This window comes from Prunus dulcis, chromosome 8 (genome assembly GCF_902201215.1).
Source record: "Prunus dulcis chromosome 8, ALMONDv2, whole genome shotgun sequence".
NCBI lineage: Eukaryota > Viridiplantae > Streptophyta > Magnoliopsida > Rosales > Rosaceae > Prunus > Prunus dulcis.
The window spans coordinates 1,017,780-1,041,103 of record NC_047657.1 but is presented as its reverse complement, the minus strand read 5'-3'; the positions used below and the strand labels follow the sequence as shown (position 1 = coordinate 1,041,103).

Here is a 23,324-nt window from a genome sequence, read left to right as displayed (position 1 = left end):
GTGATTGCTGTTCTTTCCCCTTCCAAAATTAGAATCTATGAGTTTCTTGGCTTAAATTGCCGCTAGCATTTGGTTCACTTAATATATGCAAAAAGGAAACAGCCAAGAGTTCAGCAAACCGACTTGAAACACAAGAAAATCAAAATGCCCATGAAATATGAGAGCTTCAAATTTTCATTATTGTTAGGCAGAATTAAGCGAGTGAAATAGCATGGTAGTTTGTCACGTCCATCCGAACCATTTTCTTCAATTCCTTTGGTAGTTTAGATTGGTCTAAGCTAACATTCACCCAAGTCCACAAAGGTAACCTCCATTTTCAAACATAGCTCTTTTTCCCATCAATTCAGATGCTGATGTTTTATTTCATTACGAGTTCAGATTTAATTAGTATTTACTTTCGAGTGATCTAACAAGTAACGAGTGATGAACTTGTAAAATGTATATACATCTGTTACATGCAAGTCTTTCTCATATCGAGATATGAAAAGAAAAAGTTAAGCGAAGTAGCATCGTGGAGTAGTCGTATGATTGCACGGTGTCCCTCAAACAGTAAAGGCTTTGTTATTGGCCTTTTATGTAAGGTGTTCTACATTTTATTTTGGTTATTTTTTCAATATAAACTCTAAATATCAAACTTTATACTCTATAAGCTTTGATTTTATATTTCTAAAACCGTATGGAAACATTACAAACAAAAGAAATGTCAGTACAGAATTTTGAGGTTCCTCTATCGTGAAGGTTGCCTAATGCCCACCTCTTATTATTTTTGAAATTTAAAATTTTAATTTAAAAAATAACAAAACAATGTTTTTGAAGTGTTAGTTTCCAAATGTTTACAATTATTCATCTCCTCCATAATTCATGGTTTAACAATATAGTACAAAAACAAAAGAGAATCGTTGAATTCATAGTAAACACTTCAATTATGAGTGATTTAAAAACAAAAGAAGCAGATAGAGCATGTCAAATTGTTAAGAGGATATGGTAGAATCTCCCCTTCATGGGGAGTTAGATTTTAAAGGCACATGGAAAAGTAAGTAGGGTCCTAAACTCAATCAAAACACCATTTGGGCCCATGTGAAAAAGCCCGGATCAAAGCAGAACCTGGCCTCACTCACGGACCCACACCAGCAAAGAACCCAACCCAGTGAGACAGTGACATTTCTGGAACTTAAAAATTGGAAAGCAGTTGAAAATATTGTCACTTCAAATTCGTGAACTTAAGGACATGATTTGTATTTTGGTTCTCCAATTCGCAAAATGATTGTTGTAGTCTCGAAATTCCACTTTTATTAGCAGTGTTGATCGAGATTTGTTGAATTTTATGTCATGTTTTAGAGGTAAAAAAGGATCAACACTGATAATGAAAGTGGAGTTCAAAACAAACTATTTTACAAAATTAAGGATCAAAATACAAATCGAATCTAAGTTCAAGACTACTACAAGTGAAAAGCCACATGATATAATAGAAAAAGTATGCAGATGCCTATCCCCCGTCATAATAAGCGCCACCATGGGGACACTTAAAAAAGGGAGAACTGTTGTGCTCCCGCGAAAAAGTGGTTTTCAAGCCTTTGTTTATTCCTCTGTGGAACTGGAAAGGTAAGTCTGCAACTCACTCAGTCCACACCAATCTCTCTCTTCTTTTTGTGAGCTTAATTTTCACATTCAGCTGAGCTCTGGGAGATTCTTCAGTCAAAAGCAACTAATTTAGCAAGAATGGTGAAGGAAACTGAGTTCTATGATGTCCTCAGCGTCAGTCCCTCAGCTTCTGAGGAAGAAATTCGCAAGGCTTATTATATTAAGGTTCATTCTTTGATATCTAATTTTCTTAATTTGATAACTTTGATATGTTTTACATTTATTAATAGTTTTGCATTTGGTTTTTTATTTTTATTTGTATAGTTTCTTTTAAGTGCTGATCATCTTTCAGTTGTTTTTTGGTGCATTGGTACGATCCCATATAGAATGAATAAATTGAAATATAATAAATATATCTTGGTGGTAGATCCTGATTGACTGGTTACCTTTTGTTTTGTTTTTTTGGGTCCAATTGGAAACATTAAAGATTGAGAATTGGAGAATGGGATTTGATTGAGTTTCAGAAAAGTATGAATAATTAATTGTTAAATTGTTAAGGGACCTGAATCACCTAGTGTTCTTTGATTACTCATACAGTCATCTTTACCATATTTCTTACTATCATGCAGGGGTTTATGATTTATTTTGTTCAAATCTTGGTGAACTAATGCAACTTTGTATTCTGAACTTTTCTATATACTAGTAAACTTTTCTGTGTTTGAAAATTCAAGTATCTGATATGGAGAGGCTAATATTGGTGCAGGCAAGGCAAGTTCATCCGGACAAAAATCCAAATGATCCTCAGGCTGCTGAAAGATTTCAGGCATGTCCACTACTTCTAATCCTTCTTTTTATCTTTTGTTTATCGGTTTTCGAGGTAAAGAAAGTTTCAGTCCTCTTATGAATCAAATGGAGCCTTGCTCTGTCATTTTGTTTTTTATTTATTTATAAAATATCTGGAGATGGGTTGCTGCATATAAGTTTTCATGAAGACGTAGGCGCTATGATATTTATCTTGTTGACACATACTTGTGTGGTTGTTCTCTTACCTTGAGGTTTAATAAAAAATCTTCTTGTTACCAGGTACTAGGTGAAGCTTATCAAGTTTTGAGTGATCCAGTGCAAAGAGATGCATATGATCGAAATGGAAAGTATTGCATATCTAGGTACAAATACTTATATTTGACATTTGCTTATGCTCGTATGCGCACACACATACGTAGATATCGAGGTCATCCTATTACAGCTTTTGTTACTTGAGATCTTTCTCATATAAAGAAAATGAATTATGATATAACTGCAGATAAATTATACTGCTCCCAATCCTTCTGCCTTGCCATTAGTCATCTAAACACATTCTTGACATAAATTTTGGCTTCATTTCATGAATTTGATTTCTGACATTCTACTAGACCAACTTACCTTTGCATAATGTAAAATTCTAACGCACTTGTAGGGAAAAAAATCCATAGTTGTAGGGAAAAAAATCCATAGTTGTGAAAGACTTTGTTGTTTGGAAACTTTCTCTATACCCTATTTGATTTGTCTATGTGCAACGCAAGTTGATAGTATTGTTGTTATATCGTTATGAATTTAAGTTGTGCATTAATCTTGTTCTTAGAATATTTTTTCCTGATATCCTAATAAGTCAGTGTTTTTCTTTGAAGGGAAACCATGCTTGACCCCACAGCTGTCTTTGCTTTTCTTTTCGGAAGTGAATTATTTGAGGACTACATAGGACATCTAGCTGTAGCATCAATGGCCTCTTCTCAATTAGCTGGTGAAGGTGACAGCCCTGAAAAAGTGCATGATAAATTGAAGGCAAGTAAATTCCAGAACTCATTAGATTAAATACCTGTATCTTTCTCTTTAGCGAGGCATGTTGTTCATTGTGCTCATGTTCGTGAATAAAATGGAATATAAAGGTCTGGCTTCTGCAGTCACAGGCTCACAATACATACTCATAAAATTACACAGGGTGGGGCGGTAGGGTTGCAGAACTTCTGCTCCCATAAGGAGACTCAGTCTGAATTGGTTGACCATTTCTCTTATGTTTTAAATAAGTCTAAGTATCTTTCAGACAATCTTTTAGGTATTGTGGTAGTCCGCTAGAGCACATTTGCTGCTTTTCAGATTTTCAGATTTTCATGTCTCAGCGTCTACTTCTATTCAATGTAACCATTGAGATTACCTAGGTGTGACTTTAACTTGATATCATCGTTTCCTCGAATTTTTATCCACTTGGTTCATTTCCTTTAACCTATAACAGCATCCATAGTATGGATTTATTTTTTGCAGGCTGTCCAGAAAGAAAGAGAAGAAAAGCTAGCAAAATCACTCAAGGATTTTCTTAAACAATATGTTCAAGGTGACAAAGAGGGATTCTTACAGCATGCTGAATCTGAAGCTGGACGACTTTCTGATGCAGGTCAACTAATTTGCATCTGGCCTGTTTATGATTTCAGTAACCATTAATGAACCCATGGGACAAATGTTGCACATAGAAAGTCTAAGTGTTTTAAAATTTGCACAAGAACTTTGTATCACTTCAAATGCTGTGACCATACTCATAGCTCAAAAGATTTATACCACCTAAATTGAAAGATTACTCATGGTTTACAACTTCAGTTATCTTCTGGAATTACCAAAGATTTAAAATCTATCAAAAATAGGTCACATATAGTACAGGGAATTTCTTGAAATTCTCTCCGTCTTTTCTTTTGAGTATTCTGTAATCTGCTTCATGCTTGATATCAGCATAATGTATAAGATGAACTTAAAGATTATCGATATATCTTCACATGATGTTTTTAAAGTAATGCACTTCATAGTAGTTGATCTTGCAGCTTCATTTACTTTGATTATGTTTAAGCTGTTCTGCCTGATATATGTTAGCAATTTAAGTGCTTGAGTTGAAGTTGATATACTGGTAAAGTTTTAACTGATAAATTAAAAAGAAACCGTGTCTTATTTATTCTTCTTGACGACACTCTAATGTCAAATATCAGAAAACATCAATAAATCCTTGAGGACACAGTTGTGCTAGGAACTTTAATGACAGCTTCTAGCTCCTAATAATCATATATCGAACCTAATTTTTATGACAACTAAGGGATGAGTTACTGAAACTGATAGGACTTAAAATTTTGTATGCTTTGTCAAATACAACGGACTTTGATTCTTGTAGGCATAAATTATTGACTTGTATTTTCTCATATGACACCCCATCTGTTCTTTGGCTTCACAAATTTATGTAATTGTGATAATATATAGTAGCGTGGACTTTGTAAGTTTCATGAAAAAATTAATGATGCATTAGCCTGTCACTACTTGTGCATGCTAAACTTTCTACTCTTTCTCAATTGCAGCCTTTGGAATTGAAATGCTACACACTATTGGCTATGTATATTCGAGACAAGCAGCACAAGAGCTTGGAAAGAAAACCATATTCCTGGGAGTACCATTTTTGGCTGAGTGGGTACGGAATAAGGGACATTTCTGGAAGTCACAGATGACTGCTGCAAAAGGTTTGCATATAATCATCCAGGACTCTGCCCCTCATTCAGTCTTAATGTCGTGTTTTCTACAGGGAAATTTAATTCCTCTTTTAATCTAATTATATCTTGAAAAAAATGAATTCAGGTGCTTTTCAGTTGCTCCAACTTCAAGAAGAAATCCGTCGGCAATTTAAAATGGATGGAAGCGGCCCTGAAAATGATGTTGAATCACATATACGCTTAAACAAAGACACACTTTTGAACTCATTGTGGAAATTGAATGTGGTGGACATTGAAGTAACTCTCATGCATGTTTGTCAAATGGTTAGAGATTTCTTACAATCAACAGAAAACCTTTCTTTTCATGAAACTGGTTTTGCTTTTCCATCTCCTGCAATGCATTTTGACACCTGTCAGATAACTGGAGATCCTTCTCATGATTCCAAAATATGGTTTCAGGTTCTACGGGAAAATAACGTTAGAAAAGATGAACTTAAAGCTCGTGCTCTGGCGCTCAAACACCTTGGAAGGATATTTCAGGTGTGTAGTTACGATTTATGCAAAATCTTGTAGAGGAGCATTTCTTGTTTATTGCATTTTGGCGCATTCTTCATCTTGAGTATAAACTTGAATGCAAAGGTTCTGCATGCCCATTATAGTACTCATTAATTTTGGATGACGATTTTCACACATCATTCAGTCCCATTTACATTGCTCCCTCTTATTTTTGTGCTTTGGTAACCGTGTAAACAAAAGGAGAATCAAAGCATGAAAACAAATCTTTTTAAGTGATGACCTGCTGACACTAGATACAAATTTTTCTGGTTTTAGGAGGAAAAGCAGACACGAAATGGTGGAACTTCAAGAAGGAAAAGTTCGGCTGACACAGACGACGACGGGAGCAGTTCCGATAGCAGTTCTGAAGAGGATTCGCCACGACCACTTTCATATAGAACTCCTTTTCTCACTCAGGCATGTTATAAGATTCTAAACACCTAATGAAATATACCAAATCACGCTAACCGGTTAATGTAGCTGATGTGTTCCTTTGCCTTCTTCCCTGGCAGGGTATTGGCAGGCTCTTCAGGTGCCTTTGCAATCCAGCATTTGATGTTGATGACGAAGAGATTGTTTACAAAAGCAAATGATATGCAATGCATGAGATTATATGTAAAAGAAGGAAAAGTTGACAAGCGTACGTGAGATGGCAAAGCATATATATAAGTTATAACAGAGGGTGAAAGCTGTCGTGGTAAATCGAGGATTTTGTTATATTCATGCTAGAGAATGGCGCAAGCCAGTGTCGTGTGTCAAAATGTATTTATTCATTGCCCTCATTATTGTGGAACAGTTCCATTTTCAAATATGTTCAATTTTTACAGTGATATATATATATGTAATCGCAACAACAAAGCTTTCTCTTCAGTTTCAGACTCTCTTTAGAGTCTTCCGCGTGGACGAGGGCGAATATATCTTGTAAACAGATGTGAGAAATATAAGCATGATTATCACTTGGTCAGTTTTGTTAGAATTAGATTTCTGAACGGATTGCGATTTGTCTAATTATATTTTTATTTTATTACAATTATATTTCTGAATGGATTCCACTTACTTGCAAAGATGCTGTTTTCATTTAAATACAATACCAAGTAGACTTCATCTCCCCATCAATCTCCTATTATTGACTTGACTATATATATTATTGGTTGGGATTTTCAATTTCATAAACAAATTAACCCGAGAGAGATGAAGACTGAGAGTCTCTTCTGTTGGTTCAAAGGAAAGCAAGCTCAATGCAAAAAAGGAGGCAAGAGAGAGCAAAACAAAGAGTACAGAAGCCAAAGGACCAGTTGCTGCAATAATATGGGGTGGCAGACAGTGCCTGACGATATCATGGAGATTATTTTAAAGCACTTGAATTTAAGAGAGCGTATACGCTTAAGAATCATCTGCAAGTCTTGGAACTCTCTTGCTATGCGAAGAGACTTTTCTAATGCTCCACAACTGCCTTGGTTACTGCTCCCTCAGGCTTCCAATAAGTACTTGAGTTTTTCCAGTGTCTCAGATATCAAGTTTCACACATTGATGCTACCTAAGCCGGTTCGAGGAGGGCGGGTTTGTGGTTGTTCTAAAGGATGGTTGGTTATGATCAAAGAAAAAGTATTAAACTCCAAACTGTATCTCGTAAACCCAATTTCAAGAGACCAATACCAACTTCCATCTTTGAGAACAATTCCATCTTTCCATAAGTTTGTAAACACAAACAAGTCGAAACGTGGCGGTGCATTGCTTTTCTGTAATTCATTCGCGTTATCTACGGCGGATGTTAAATCAAACAACTGTATTGTTGCAGCAGTTTTTGATGAGTTGACGTTGGGTTTATGCAGACCTGGAGACAAAACATGGAGTGTCTTCCATGTATTAGATGAAAACGAATATCTTGCTAAATTATTGTTTTCTTCTTCCGGCATGCTATACGCCTTGGTTTTTTCGGGTAGTCTTAGTAAGAATGGCATCGTTGTTGCGTCTCACAGCTTAAACTTCGGAGATGATACAGTGAAAATTAAATTGGTCTATGACAAAACAGAAAGCACAAGGGATTTAAATCCAAGCATTGAGTATTGTGATGACTTCCAGATCTTGTTGAAAGGAATGTACGCCTCTCATTTGTTACAATCAGCAACAAATAATGAAGTCTTCGTGATCCATCAAATACTAGATTGCTTTTTAAGAAGGGATGGTGATGTCGAGGAGGAGGACGAGAATGAGGAGGAAGGGACTGATGATGAGGATGAGGACGAGGACAAGGATGAGGAAGAGATTGATGATGAGGAAGAGGCCGATGATGAGGATGATGAGGATGAGGATGAGGACGAGGACGAGGACGAGGAAGAGATTGATGATGAGGATGAGGAAGAGACTGATGATGAGGATGATGAGGACGAGGACGAGGAAGAGATTGATGATGAGGATGAGACTGATGATGAGGATGATGAGGAAGAAGAGACTGATGATGAGGAAGAGGAGGAAGATAACAATAACGATGATCAAGATGAAGGAGTTAATAATGGTGAATTTCGCCGCGTCGATATTGCTTCCGAAGATGCATTTGGCTCTAAACCATATTTGAGGACAAGTGAATTTAGAGTATACAAGCTTGACCAAGAGAATGACAACTTTGATAGGGTACAATGTTTGGGGGACGACCAACTATTCTTTTGCTCTGATGCTGAATGCGTGTCCCTGCATCCAGCTAGTAATATCCAAGGATTTGACGGAAATTGCATTTATTTTGCAACAAACAACATATGGAGGTTACATTCTTTAGAAACATATGCATCTCGTGAGATTGGTGTATTCTACCTAGATTCTAGGAGAATTCAGCGACCCTTTCCAAGTGTTAAGTTGTCAGTACTGACCAAACTCACTTGGTTAACTCCAAGTTTATAGTAGTTTGGTAAACATGCACATACGAAATTGTTACTTAACAAGTCTTGTATTTTTCATCTTCATTTTTGTTATATCTTGAAACTAGGGCTATATGTTTATCTTATAAATAATGTTTTCTCTCATGCTCATTAATTATCCACTTGTATCGATAAGATATGTTTTATGTTCAAAAAATTTACATATCTTTATCATAATTCATAAGCTCCCTTGCCATCCAGAAAAATGAAACAAAGACAAATGACATGAAATTTCTATACTTTCTTTTTTAATACACTTGGCACAACTAGCATAAACACATTTTGAGTTGAGCCAAATTCACTATATTTATTTATTTTTTAATTTAACCATACAAGACCATTTATTTTCTAATTTAACCTCACAAAAACTCAAAACAAAAGTTAACACAAAATTTCAGACTTGTGGGGTTTAAGGAAAGAAAAGAACTGTTTGTGACCTTGTGAATAGAAGATAGTATATAGAGCTCCAAAAATTTACATATCTGGAATTTTGTGTCCGTGAACCTCTAATGTCATTGAAAGAAATGAGTAAAAGCAGTAAACTCCTCTTCTTTTTTATTTGGATTTAATGGCGAAAGGAGGATATACGAAGCACTTTTGTTTCTCCCAAAGGGTGTTTATAAAAAGAAAATTGATCAGAGATTCAGAAGTTGAAAGGTCTTGACTTGAGAATTACAATGTACGCAAATGTGGGTTCCGCTTGGCCAGGACAATGTACCCACCCCTTTCATCCGAATTTGATTACCCTCTCCATAAGTTTAAGCTACCACTTGCAACCCCAAAAGAATAAAAGAGGGCAAATGCATATGACATAAGAAAATGGTATAACAAAAAAATCACAAACATATTATTGAAGTGCACATAGAGTCCAAATCAGTGAAATCACACTAACTCATCAGTGCGATATTACTTAGCACACTAGATGATTAGTATAGCAAATGATTTGCATCCATCTCGGGTACCTATTCGACCTTGCATCATAAACAATTGCAAAATTTAACCGAACCAAGGAAACAGAGGAAAAAGTAAAATTGCATACAACTAGCAAAAATCGTCTTACACCACCACTCTGATTACATGCCAAGTTTTCAATTCAAACATAAAGAGAGAGAGTACAAGAATTTCAATGTTTAAGTCCTAATTTAAGTACACCTTTTCCAACCTCTAACCCATTGCAGGTATCTAGATGGGCTTGCTCGTCAAACTCTTAAATATTGGCACACCTACAAAAATATAACAAACCTTGCACAGCATCGACCACAAAGAGAGAACTGGAGGCCAAGTGCTGAGAGGAGTTCGCGCCATCTCGGAGTTTCTTCATCAAAAATGTAGGTCAAAGAGGAAACTAGAACCCCGTTGCCTCCAATCTGCACCAAATTATAGGAGATTAAACCCCAGTATCCAAGGAAAGGAAAATCTTAAATGAAACATGGCCCTAGATTCAAAATTTAATAATAAAAAAATACGCCTTTGTGTACAAGAGGCAGGCACAATGACATCTGCAGAGAAACTCCACATCCAAGGTTTAAACCAGTTCTAATGTAGAACCATTGTTCCAGCATATTTAAAAAATGACCAACTGAAAACTAGAAATCAGTTCAAACCAATGTTCCTTTGTCATCGTGAAACAAGCAAAGGGCAGAGTTGGCTGCTTATATATCTAGGTGGCATGTCATGTCTGTCAATTAACCAACCAAACAAGAGCATTTTGTTGCGCACAAAATAAACAAACTAGAGAGGACTAAACCCTATGACGAAACTAAGCCTCTGATTGAACAGTCCAACTGCTATCCTCTGACTTATTATTTAATTGTTTCTTTTACATAAGCCAGAAGAATTTCGCTGCATGAATGTGAGGGTGCTGGTCAACAGAACAAGCACTCTCATAGCATCTGAGAAGCGAGGATTCATTTTACATAACATTGAACAATGCTTATAATATATTATCATGGCTCACCACTCTCAGTTGTTGCACATGACTATGGCATAGTAATCAGAAGCAATTTGCCCATCACGTTTGCAAAAAACTGGACTTATGGTGGGTCCCTACATGTGTTACCATTTAGATTATTTAGAAACTCTTCAAAGTGAAAAAAGGGTCAGCAGTATATCACCATAAAAGACCAGTTATTAGCGTATACTGCAACTTGAACTTAAGTTTCATGGTTAGAGAGTGATGCTTCATTTCAAACCTCACCTGCAAACATGATAATGATGGCTGGCTCAAGACACGCTCAGCCACTTCCTCTGCACTACTTCCTCTCATATTTGCAGTTACCTGTTATGCATGCATGAAAAGAAAATTTAAAAACTACGGGGAAAAAATCCTGAAGGTACAAAAATAGGTTTTCAGATACGCACCGTGAACTGACCCTCAGCCCTTAGATGCGCCTCCAATCTTTCAAGAATCTCATGTGTCGTGTCCAGTGCACTTTTCCTTTGGATCAACGATCTCTTGCTTGCAACAAGAACTGCCTAAAGAAAAACTAATTACAAGCATAAGACAAGATATCGAAAGAGCAGGCAGTTGAACAAGCTCCTTCTAAGTAGCATGCTTAAACCTACAAGATCACATGCTAGGTAAGATGAGCCATAAAGCAAGAACCTTACCTGGCTTCACAACACAACTCCCCCCTCGATCTCTTTCAAGTTGTTTTCTTTCAGTGTGGTCCCACTACTCACAAGGTCCAAAATTGCATCAGCTATCCACATCTAAATTCAAAAGAGAGACAGGTGGCAATTAATTATTTTCTACTTTTATTGATAAGTAAAAAAAAAAAAAACCCTAGCTTCAAATGCCAAGGTCAACAACACCACATCAAACTAGATTGTACAAAAGATTGAAGACCATCCCCATGAAACAACTAGCTAACAAAAGAGTCATTTGAATGTATGGCCATCTAGAACTTAAGCATGAATTTAATCTCTTCAAGAAATATCATAATATTAACTGCAGCAGCTAGAATCCAGCAGAGTTCTGGACTAGTATAACGTTGAATGAGACAACCTATAGGTTACATATTGATACATAAAATTATTTGAAACAAAATACTTTGAAACGAAAACTAGACGATAAAAACCAATAGCCTATGTTTCTCCTTGAAAGGAATCAGGAAACAATAAATTGAAGATATCGTTAATCATGATACATATACTGGGAAATATGCATCATGCTTTATATTACGCTGGGAGCAATGCAACTACATTCAGACAGCAGGCAGTGCTCCTCATAAGTTCAAGCAACCCCACCAACTTTTACTCTGACAAAGCATATTCTTACCGCGGGAGCTGCCTCGAGTGCTCCATCGGCAGTTGAAAAGCTCACATGGTTCAGTCCATTTTCTTTCATAAATTTCGGACCCAGCTGCAGCAGAAGACAAAAGAGAAATTAAATCCAAACAGAACCCTTATTTCCAATAAGATAACAAAAGAAACTTATTCCCAAAATGGAAAGTGATGAATAATACAGTGAAAAAATCTTAAACACATTGCGTACATAGGTGAAGCCAGTAGCAACTTGCAGAGGTTTCTCTTCAGTCCATTGAGGCATTTGTGCTAAATCCTTCAGTGAATTTATATTCTCAAAAATCCCATATTTTGGAATCTGAAAAAACAACGGATATTTGAAAGCTATTAAAGGAAATATGAGTGAGATAGCTGGAGTTGGCTATTTGGGTAATAAGAAAGTAACTCACTGCAAGGGATAAGCGGCAGTCCACATAATCAAGAGCATCATGAACAATGATAAGATCTTCATTCCCCTAAAATAGAACTTTAGATGATTAGTGTTCCGTTCTCTTTGAACAAGTAATACGAGTGATAAGCTTTAATTATCAATGCAATTCTTCATTCATTTTGGATAAGAAAAAAATAATAAACAATGAAAATATATTTAATAGAAGAACAACATGAAGTAATTTTTCTGACACAATATGCAGAATGAAAGAGTGCAAAGGACAAAGAACTTATATTTAAAAAATAAAATAGCAAATTCTATGAGATGGCCTGCTTCCAAAGTTTTATCTAACACTCAATTCTTAAATATAACGTAGTGCAAGGGAATTGTAGCTCAATGGTTAAGAACATTTACACTTGCACTTGAGGTCTATCTCTCCCCCAATATCCCTTGTATCTACAAAAATATATAACAGAGGTCTTCCAAAAGAATACACTGGTTTACTGGTAAAGTAACTATGCTGGACTATCCAAAGGTCTCAGAAGCAATGAAAAAGAAGACATAGCCTATTGCTTTATGAGTTGTTACTCTGCAAGAGCATGCACATTTCCATCTGCTTCTGGCTCTGACTTATTTCCTGGTTGGTCAACTACAGTCACAGGTCTGACGTCAAGGGATTAAAACAAGGCGGAAAGCCTACTACAGTTGGTGGAGGCTTTCCTTCTTTTCTTTTTGGCAAGTAATCCAAATAATGATATGTTTTAAATATCAATGTACTTCTTCATAGTCATTTTGGATAACAAGCAAAGGAAATAGAAAATATTTCTTCAAGAGAAGGGCGACATGACTGCAGGTAATTTTTAAACATACACAAATTACTAAGGAAAAACAGTGATAATCTGTTTATCAGTCATTTTAAAATGTTTCAACTGAATTTTGATTCATACCTTTTGGCAGAGGTATCATGGCAAAACCAAAGGCAAAAAAAGCAAACTATGATTGGTCTGAGGTAAGTATCAAGAAATTGAGAGATCATGATTGAACGATTACTAAAATCATAAATATCAACGTTTTTGCACACAGTAACAGCACGTGGGATGACTCATGACTGTTGGTGTGAATCATATAGCTTTCTCCATTGTTTGGCCCGACGATTACAAAAAAATAACGATAGCAAGTTATGAAAACTTCTAAACAAATTCCATACACACACACAATAAACAAAAAAGGTGTAAATACTAAGAAATTTTTATCAGTTTTAAACAAAGGGCCAACTTCATATCTATAAATTTGAACTTCTAAGAGCAACACCACCCATTTGCCATTTGCCATGGCAAGGAGGAGACTAGGGCGGCTACTATTCACGTGAATAGTGGCTGCCCTTGCAAAAAGCAATGTGTGTTTCCACCCGTTGCCATGGCAAAGGGCAAATACTATTCATTTTTTTTATTTTTTTCACAAATTTATTTACCTAAACAATTAATTTGGATAATATTTTTAGATAAGATTTTTGAGTTCGTACGTGTCAATATTTATTATAAAATTTATATGTCAATCAGATAAAATTTTCAGGTAAGATGATAAATAAAAATACAATTTAAAAGTGAATAAAATGTGGAGTAAAAAGTGAATAATAGTAGAAGTAGAAGAAAATGTATGAGGATTTAGTGTCGAAAGTTGTATGTTCATACTCCTCTTTTTTCAACTTACACTTTCTTTGTTGGAAATTGTATGTTATAGTAAAAATTATTTTTTTAAAAAACAAAAGGGAGGGTAAGAGGACAAAAAATGGAGTGGGAAAATCAGCACAACATAAAAATTGGTATATTTCATTTTAGTCCCTCAGGTTTGACACCAACTGCAATTTAGAACCTCATGTTTAAAACGTTGCAGTGTCATTTGACATCATATAGATGTACCACATGGTCGTACTTACTATCTTAGTATTCTATAATCACTCTGTATAAGGTGCAATGTCAATCCTTCAACCATCATTCCGTAAGATTCGCAGTAATACATAATGTCACTTCAAAAATATAATATTTGAGTTTTTTTGGATATAATATTATTTGAGTTTGAAATCCTTCAACCAAGTAGTCCTTACCGTCAGGTTCCGTTGAAAAATCTGTTAGATTGATGATGTGGCACACATGTGGGCATCACATATCCAATGATACGACGCCACATGTATTAAATAAAACATAAATTTTTAAAAAATGAAAACTGTATAATAATAAAAACTGCAACTTCTCTCCTCCCTCTTATCTCCTCTCCCCATCCCGACCCAACCCCACCTTTTAGACTCCACTCTTGCGAGCACGCATATTAATCTTGAGGACCACGTATGACAAAAAAACAAAAAACAAAAAGGACGCAATCTGATAGCTTCGCAAACCCCAGAGACGTTTTGTGGAAATAGGACAAATTGAAGCGATCCAAGTGTAGTTAGTTGCAATTTGGTTCAATTCAATCCAAAAAATTACAATATTTTAGTGTAAAATCAAGCTCAACCACTCAAACTGTTTAGTTGCCTGATTTTAACATGTTCGGGTTGTTTTGTGGCCAATTTTTTGTATACTTTTTTTTTTCTTTTTAATTATTATTATTTTTAAATAGCTATAAAAAAAATTCTATAATTAATAATTAATTTATAGTTAGACAAATGTTGAGATTCATTTCCGGTAGCTGCATGGCAAATCTAGTGCACACGAGTATAATGAATTTTTCTCTATAACAGCGGTGATTAGCCTGCGAGATAAAAGAGTAAGCGTTCTCTACTCTATCAGCATTTTTCGTTTCTCATCATTTTCGTCCCAAAACTTTGAACCACTTCATTCAATTCATTCCTTGTCTGCTTTTACTTAGCTGCGCCCCCCCTCCCCCAAAAAAAAAACACCATGCATGAATGGCACGCACCCATTGGCACACCTGCAACCAAGAAGACATCTCACAAAGAATATCGAACATTGCAGCGAAAAGTACGGGTGGGCATGAAAATCGGAATACCGACACCATCCTAAAACCGTGCCAATTTCGTGCCATCCCGTTTGGTGTTGACATCTAAACGGGATGATATCGTGTCATCCCGTTACTGTTTGGCACGACATCGGTTCCACATTTGTGATCCCGGTTGGTGTCATACCGTACCGAACAGTACATTATTTTTATTAATCCTAATTTAATTTTAGTTCCAACCCTACTTTCACAGATATTTCGTCGACTTTTTCTCTTTGTTTCTCTGCATGCGTCATTTCCTTTCCTATGTCAAATTCTTCTCTTCTCTCATCTTCTCCTTTCTCAATCACGATTTGAAGTCGTAATTCCCAAATCCTCCACCATCAATCGATCTCATCTTCTTCTCCTCCTCTCTCTCTCTCTCTCTCTCTCTCTCTCTCTCTCTCTGTACTTCTCCAAACTAGTGGAAAAGGAAAGCCCCAACCCAAAGTCTCTCTGAGTTTCTATGTAGAAAAATCAGGGGGTTGTTGAAGATTGTATTGTTGGTTTGGTTGTAGACTTCTTCAAACCCGTATTCATTTGGTTTTCAATTATTTGTTTTCAAATTTGAGAAATTGTTTTTATTTTGGTACCCAACATCATTGATTTGCTGGTATTGTTCTTGAGCATTTATACTGGTGATTTGGGTGTTATATAGTTGTTTGTTTCAAAGGAACTTAAGGATTCCATAGGAGAAGGAGGTGTGGATCGTGAAAAGGTACAACACATTCGTAAGATCTACCATTTTTAAAAATCGTCACTGGGGTTGTGTGGTGAAAGATTGTCCTAGTTGTTTTGGAAGGAGGTATGTAAGATTTTAATTTCTTTTTTTGGGCTCCTTGTTTTTCCTTTTTCGTTTTTTATATATGCCATGAGTTCCCTAATTTTGCATCATATAAACTATTCTAGTACGGACTATTGTCATCCACAAGTTTGTTTGCCATGTGTTTTTGTTCATGGACTAAATACTAAGTCTGCAATAGTTAGTTTCGATAGCACAAGATTTTTGTATTGAAATTCTATCTGATTACCTAAATACTAAGTCTACAACAGCTGAGTCTGCAATAGTTGACCACCATTGAAATTATGTCTTATTTTTGTATTGAAGAACCCTTGCTTTGTTGTGTGAGGCTGCAAATCTTAATTATTTTCCATCACTATCTCAAGTTTTATTTGAAGCCATTTGATCATTAGTGACTTTTGCTTTGAGATTATGGAATCTTATGTAACTTGATTTGTGAGTGTGTTTGCTATTTGATTATGTAATGCCTTAAGAAGCACTAATCAGGATCTAATGCTCAGTTTGATTTTGAGAGTTTCCTATACTTGTACATTGCTAATCATCTTCTGCTGCTTTGGAAAACTTACATGCTTGTCGACACCTTACAGCCTGCAACATGCTACGAAAATTGTCTTTACAGGTTATAGAAAATTGTTTGTGTTTGCATGAATATGAAACTGCTATTTAATGCAATTTGCAGGTATATTTTCTTGAATCTGTAGCTCCAACCTAGACCAAAGCCCCAATTGGGAATTTGGAATGGTAAGAGGCCCCGAAACTTGTTTTTATTTTTATTATTGCTTTTGCTAAGCTTGTAACTAGGAATATATTAATAATATCCATCTGATACTTCTGTTTTGTTCATGTAGTCTGGATATATTGCTTCTTCAACATGAATCTCACCATCACCTGAGATGGCACAACTACCACCAACACAATCTGCACCATATCCAACCCAATCTACAGAAGGAACAGTAGTGCTAGTACCACCTCAAACTGAAGATGATAATGATGACTCAGTAAGTGAAATCAACTCAGAAACTAAACATAGAGGTGTGAAACGTAGTTGGGTTTGGATCATTTTATTACATATGAGGACAAGAAAAAGGGAAAAGGAAAAAAAGATGCAATAGGGAAGATTATAGAAGTTGAAGTGGTTCATAAGATAGCAAAATGTGTCTATTGTCCTAAAGGTCTTTTAGGAGATTATGCTGTGGATAGTTGGAAAAATGGGACAAGTGGAATGCTTAACCATATTAGAAAGCATTGCAGATATTACCCTGCAAATGTTGACAAAAATCAGAAGATAATTAGTGGTGATAAGAGTCAAGGTAACAAGCTTGTAGCCAGGGGGTTTGTGCAGACTGATATTTTGGAAGCTTGTGCTGAGATGATTATTATAGATGAGCTTCCATTCAGTTTTGTAGAGAAGAAAGGCTTTAGGAAATTTTGCAGTGTTGCTTTCCATTTGTTCAATGTTCCTAGCAGGAGAACAATTGTAAGACAGTTTCTGAAAATGTATGATGAGCATAAGTTGAAGTTGAAGAAAGATTTGAGGGAAACTAGGGTTTGCCTCACTACTAATACTTGGACAAGTGTCCAAAACTGTAATTATATGGTGTTAACTGTCCATTTCATTGATTGTGAGTGGAAAATGCACAAGAAGGTTTTGAACTTTTGTGTGATTTTGAATCACTAAGGGCCAACAATAGGGAAGCTCATTGAAAATTGTTTACTTGAATGAGGGATACAAAAGGTTTTGGCTATAACTATGGATAATGCATATGCTAATAAAGTTGCTATAAATTGGGTTAGGTCAAAGTTGAATAGAAGGGCGAAAACAGAACCTGTTTTGCAAGGGAAGTACCTACATGTGAGATGTCTTGCTCACATCACAAACCTAATTGTAGTTAGTGGTGGTTTGAAGAGTTTTCTAAGTCTATTTTGGCCATTAGAAATGCAGTTAGGTATGTTAAGTCTTCTCCTCAAAGGTTGGAGTTTTTTAAAACCTATGTGGATGCAAAGGGACTGTCCATCAAAGGTATGGTTTGCATGGATGTCCCCACAAGGTGGAATTCGACATTTATAATGTTAGATGCTACCTTAAAATATAAAAAGGTTTTTTTAAGAATGGGGGAGGATAAGGACAACCCTTTCTTGGCTTACTTCAAGGAACTAGAACATGAAGTTGATGAGGATGGTGTGGTTATGAGCAATACTAAGCATATTAGGATTGGACCGCCAAGCGAAGATGATTGGGAGAATGCTACTGTTTTTGTGACGTTCTTGAGGGTTTTTTATGAGGTTACACTGAAGGTGAGTGCATCTTTGCACCCCACTGTCAACAAAGTTTTTCATTCTATTTTAGCAATAGAAAAAGAGATTGATAAATTGTTTATATCACCTGAGATGGCAACTGGTTCAGAAGTAGAAAAAGTGTTGATTGATATGGCAAGCAAAATGAGAGAAAAATACAACAAGTACTCTGTCAAATTTGAAGATATGAATGTGCTGTTGGTTGTTGCTATTGTTTTGGACCCTAAATTCAAGCTTAGGCATGTGACACATCTGTTTAAGAATGAGAAGTTTAATGATGCAGAAGTGGAAAAAAAAAAAAACAGAGATAAAGGAGGTGTTGATGTCTATGTATGAAGAGTATACACCTAGATTGGATAGTAGAATTCACATAAGAAATGAAAATGTGAATTCTACTCTACAGACAGTGTATGCAAATTCACAAGATGTTGATGATATAATGGATGATTGGATAAAGGTAGTGGAAGAGAGTGAAGCAGCTGTGGTTGCACATGAAGTGGATACCTACTTGCATGATCATTTGGAATTAACAACCAAAGAGGTCTTTTTTGACATTTTGTTGTGGTGGAAGCTCAATGGTCCTAAGTACCCTGGGTTGGCAGCTATTGCAAAAGATATTCTTGCAATTCAAGTATCAACAGTTGCATATGAGAGTTGTTTTAGTACTGGGGGAAGAGTAATTGATGCATTTAGGAGTTCATTAACTCCTAGATCAGTGGATGCATTGATATGTATGAAAAATTGGTTGAAGAGAGATGACATTTCCATAAATTTAGAAGATGAACCTACTCCTAAAGAATATGAGTTTTATGAGAGTGTTCAATTATGTATGTTTACTATGTTTATTAATTATTACTTTATAATGTTGCATTTGTTTTTAATTTGATTAGGCTTTTTAATTTGATCTTAAATGTTTAGGCTTTTTAATTGTTTATTATTTTATAATAATGTTGCATTTGTTTATAAGAACATGTGTGAATTTATTTTTTGCAGAATATGCAAGTACTAAAGCTGCTGCCACCAGTACAACACATTAGGGATTGATCCATAGGAAAAGGGACATGCCATTTAAGATTTTCATTTCTTGCTTTGAAGTTTGTACTTAATTTGGTTTCATTTGTTTCTAAAAGCCTATGTGAGATTTCCATTTCTTGCATTGTAATTTGACATGTCTTGAACTTGAACTCTTGATTGCTTGTTTGTTTTGTTTGTATTAGACATGATTTGTTGTAAAAGCCTATATGAGATTTGATTTCCATTTCACTTGAACTTTGTATGAGATTTCCATTTCTTAGTTGGTCTTGAATCAAGACTCTTGAATCTTGATTGAGGGTTTTATTGTATTACACTTGATTTATGAAATTTTGCAGATTTTTTACGGTATCAACATTGAGACCAAATCATACCGATCCCGTTTGGGTCCGGTATGGTTTGAATGTGTTTTCAAAAACTCTCATCCCGTGTCATCCCATCCCGATTTCCCTATTCAGGATTGACACCGAGATGACCTCCATCCCATGTCATCTCATATCGTGCCCATCCCTAGCGAAAAGGTGAAAGAGAGAGATCAAAGGAGGCCAAGAAAGTAGAGAAACTCAGAGCTGCCGAGAGAAGGAGAGCAGAAATGAAGGAGAATAAGAGACCCATTTCTTTGAAGAATTGAGGCACAAATGGTGACCTAACTAGAAACATGGAGGCAACGCCAATCAGAATGCTGCTAACCTTGATGATAATTGACAGGACCCGATCCCAATTTCACTTTGGAATTCGAGCCGGATTCTGTGCGTGTCCGACACCTGGCGAATGTTGGGTACAAATGACCTTTTTACCCTTCCTGTTACAATTACGTTTAAAACTTCCCTTCGACTCCTGCCGAAAATTCGGCAGAATCTCCCCTGTAATTTTGTCCGAACCCAAAATCTTCCACCTGTTAAACAAGCAAATAATTTCCACACCAACTGCCAAACTAACTCAAATGAACGATTCTCAACTCAGGTTCTCAGTTCCAACCAGATATCAGAGCAATTTCTATAAATTTACAAAACTTTAAGTAATTTACAACGAAATCCTACGTTTGGTGGATGGTGCAGAAGCTAAGAGTGGCCCGTGGTGGATTCTTTCAGACTTCTACGGCCTGGGGGCGAAAAACAAGTTTGAAAGTGTGAGTGGACAAAAATAATGTTCTTAAAAACAATTTATAACATAGTAACCCCCGTTAAAGGATAAATAGGTAAGTAAATCCACAATTCAACTGTAATAAAAAACAAGGCCTTTATATAAAACATAGATATGTCTACGTATTGAAACAGATATAGCACATGCACGAATATCAAGAAAACTGATATAAAATGACTGAAAGCAATAGCTGCATAAAAGTACTCAAATTCCTTTAAAACTACCACCTAAGTGTACCCTTGTAAAGTCCGTCAAATCCCCTGGCAGGTCTCGGCGACACACAGTCTATCCGAGCCGCAAACTGGCAGGATTCAGGGGACTATTGTTAGCCTGATCTGTTGGCATGTCTCGATGACACAAAGTCGATTCGAGCCGCTCTGGCAAGATTCAGGGGACCGTAGTTAGCCTGATTCGCAATCCTGGCAGGTCTCGGGGACACAAAGTCAGCCGAGCCGCAAATCCTGGCAGGTCTCGGGACACCAAGTCTGCCGAGCCGCAAATCGTGGCACTCACGGTCCGAGCGTCCCCGAAACTCGTGAGGCAATATCAAGTGCACTGATAGAACTGTAAATAGACTGGATGTCCGTAGACATCGGTCCAACTGAGGGTAATCACCAAGATCGGGTACATGGTGGTCTTAAAATAACTATTTTTAGAAAAGTCTTATCAATAACTGAAGTCTAAAATTATGCTGCTATCTCATCTGATATAAGCCTCAAACTCTGTTTCCTATAACTGTTTAGCATGTGCAAGTAAGCAGCATAAAATTGTAGAAATATTACTGCATAAATCATGCTCGGAAAACATGCAATAACACTTATTCAAGATCAAATATAAAATTTAATTATAAAATCGTTTAGAAAAGAAAAGTCCACTCACTGCTGGTCCGAGCTAGCTGGACCTTTTGAAGGTCCCCCCTGTGGGTCGGTCGGGCTTCTGGTGCCTGATTAACCAAGAATATTAAATTAATAAACTGCTCAATAAAAGAATTAAATTAAATACCCTGACCCTCGGCTCCTAGAAATGCGTGCACTCATTTTCAAGTCAACCCTATGCCCACTTTAACCTTTCAGACAGTTAGAACGGCTTTAAAAGACCTGGAACTTCATGAAGCGATAAACTGCCAGACCGGCCGATCCGGAACCCCGTGGGGTCCACAATCTCCGATGGCCAATCTGGGATTCTCTAAAGGTTCCTCACAGAGAAAGACCCATATCCTGCGAGTTTGGTCCGAAATGGACGGTCGGATTAGCCAAAATCGCGTTATCGCTTAAAATACAAACCCTAGCCCCAGGGTTCGCGATTTCGGAGTATCCGGGACTCCGATTCGCAATCCGTCGAATCCTACACGATCCTGAAATCATGTAGAACGACATACCCAAAGTTGAGTGCGATCCAATTGCTTGACCATACTGCACCCAAGAATCGCGCAATATGGAAAATCCGTTCCGGGCTCAAACAGACTCCAAATCGAGATCCGCGAAATCCTACGCACTCGTGACAACATGAGGATCACAAAACTACTCAGAATTGCCACTAAACCCTCACCCACGCGCTGACACCCGCACCGGCAGTTTGGGTGTCCAAAGCGATAACGGCTCGCCGGAAAAACTCAAATCCAAGACTCCAAACTCTTATCCTAGGTAAAACACCCCATTTGGAGTCACTTTTGTTCTTGGACATACCCCAAAAAGTGGCCAGAAATGGCTGAAGTTCGGCCGATTTTCAATTCGAAAATCGAGTGTTCTACAGCAAAAATCGAGGAAAACCCAGCCAACCATCAGTTAGAGCATGAAAAATAGTTGAGAATCCATTCCTTACTCGAAAGATTTGGTTGAGAATTGAGGGAGAACGAAAGGAGAGAAGTTCAGATGAAAATCGGTTGGTTTTCTGGAGATTCCAGCGAACTCCGAGCTGCCCAAGGGCGGCGACGGTTTGGGAAAGGACGGCGGGGCTGAGGTGGTTCCGTTGGTACCTGTGCCGGAGATCGGGACGGCGTGTGGTGGCCGCTGTGGTGAGGGGAAGGGGAGGGGGCTGCTGGTCGCGCAGGAGAGAGAGAACTGAGGAGAGAGAGAGGAGAAAAGAGATAAAAATCTGACTTTTTTAAAATTACCATTTTGCCGTTCGCGGTCTTTTGACCGTATTTTCTTCGTTACAACTCCGATTCAAGTCTACTCCGTGTCTACGGATTCGTTTCGTCGTGCTCTACGCAACGGCCAAGCGGAATTACCAAATTCCTTCTTAGTCAAAAAGTTAATTTTTTCCTATTAAATAATGCGAGGGCAAAATCGTCTTTCTCCTTGAATAAATTAATCCTTGTTTTGGGTTATTACAATCTACCCCCTTAAGAAAATTTCGTCCTTGAAATTTACGTACCTGTTACTGGAAGAGATACGGGTACTGTTCCCTCATCTGGTCCTCAGATTCCCATGTGGCCTCTTCTACAGTATGGCTCCTCCAGAGGACCTTGACGAGTGGAATCTCCCTCGAACGCAACGCTTGCATCTTCCGATCTAAAATCTGAACTGGTTGCTCGACATAAGTCAAATCTTCTTGCAACTCTATCGGTTGCTCTTCAAGCACATGAGAGGGGTCCGAAATGTACTTCCGAAGCATCAAGACATGAAACACGTCATGCAACCGAGACAAATCTGGAGATAAAGCAAGTCTGTACCTACACGTTCCACAATCTCGTAAGGTCCAATATAGCGAGGACTTAGTTTTCCTCGCCTTCCAAAACTTACTACGCCCTTCCAAGGCGATAGCTTCAGGAACACCAAGTCTCCAACTTCAAACTGAAGGTCTTTCCTTCTGTTGTCTGCATAGCTCTTTTGTCT

At 37.0% G+C, this 23,324-nt stretch overlaps 1 protein-coding gene, 1 long non-coding RNA gene and 1 pseudogene across 3 annotated transcripts; 2 read left to right on the top strand and 1 right to left on the bottom strand.

The window, feature by feature from the left end:
- Positions 1 to 842: 842 nt before the first annotated feature.
- On the top strand, positions 843 to 6,597 carry LOC117637960 (chaperone protein dnaJ 10). 2 transcript variants are annotated; one of them, XM_034373029.1, is made up of 11 exons: positions 843 to 1,602; positions 1,673 to 1,806; positions 2,345 to 2,404; positions 2,665 to 2,747; positions 3,249 to 3,402; positions 3,880 to 4,009; positions 4,950 to 5,108; positions 5,224 to 5,402; positions 5,538 to 5,618; positions 5,910 to 6,050; positions 6,146 to 6,597. In XM_034373029.1, exons 2-11 carry the CDS (start codon positions 1,720 to 1,722, stop codon positions 6,224 to 6,226), a joined length of 1,155 nt encoding a protein of 384 aa, XP_034228920.1. In that variant the 5' UTR covers positions 843 to 1,602; positions 1,673 to 1,719; the 3' UTR covers positions 6,227 to 6,597. The 2 variants fall into 2 exon arrangements, with proteins under 2 accessions (XP_034228920.1, XP_034228919.1); XM_034373028.1 differs by having other exon boundaries at positions 843 to 1,806.
- A 3,910-nt stretch (positions 6,598 to 10,507) lies between these two features.
- Positions 10,508 to 12,315, bottom strand: LOC117636882 (annotated as a pseudogene).
- Positions 12,316 to 15,859: 3,544 nt separating this feature from the next.
- LOC117612101 lies at positions 15,860 to 19,544 on the top strand. The gene is made up of 4 exons (XR_004583298.1): positions 15,860 to 16,020; positions 16,697 to 16,758; positions 16,866 to 17,015; positions 19,306 to 19,544. It is a non-coding gene; the product is annotated as an uncharacterized LOC117612101 (long non-coding RNA).
- Positions 19,545 to 23,324: the final 3,780 nt, after the last annotated feature.

Bases quoted from the DNA above. Each gene is read 5' to 3' on its own strand.
- LOC117637960 (XM_034373029.1), top strand. From the start codon at position 1,720: ATGGTGAAGGAAACTGAGTTCTATGATGTCCTCAGCGTCAGTCCCTCA. The intron at 2,405-2,664 runs GCATGTCCACTA...TCTTGTTACCAG, and splicing joins AGGCTGCTGAAAGATTTCAG to GTACTAGGTGAAGCTTATCA. The intron at 2,748-3,248 runs GTACAAATACTT...TTTTCTTTGAAG, and splicing joins GGAAAGTATTGCATATCTAG to GGAAACCATGCTTGACCCCA.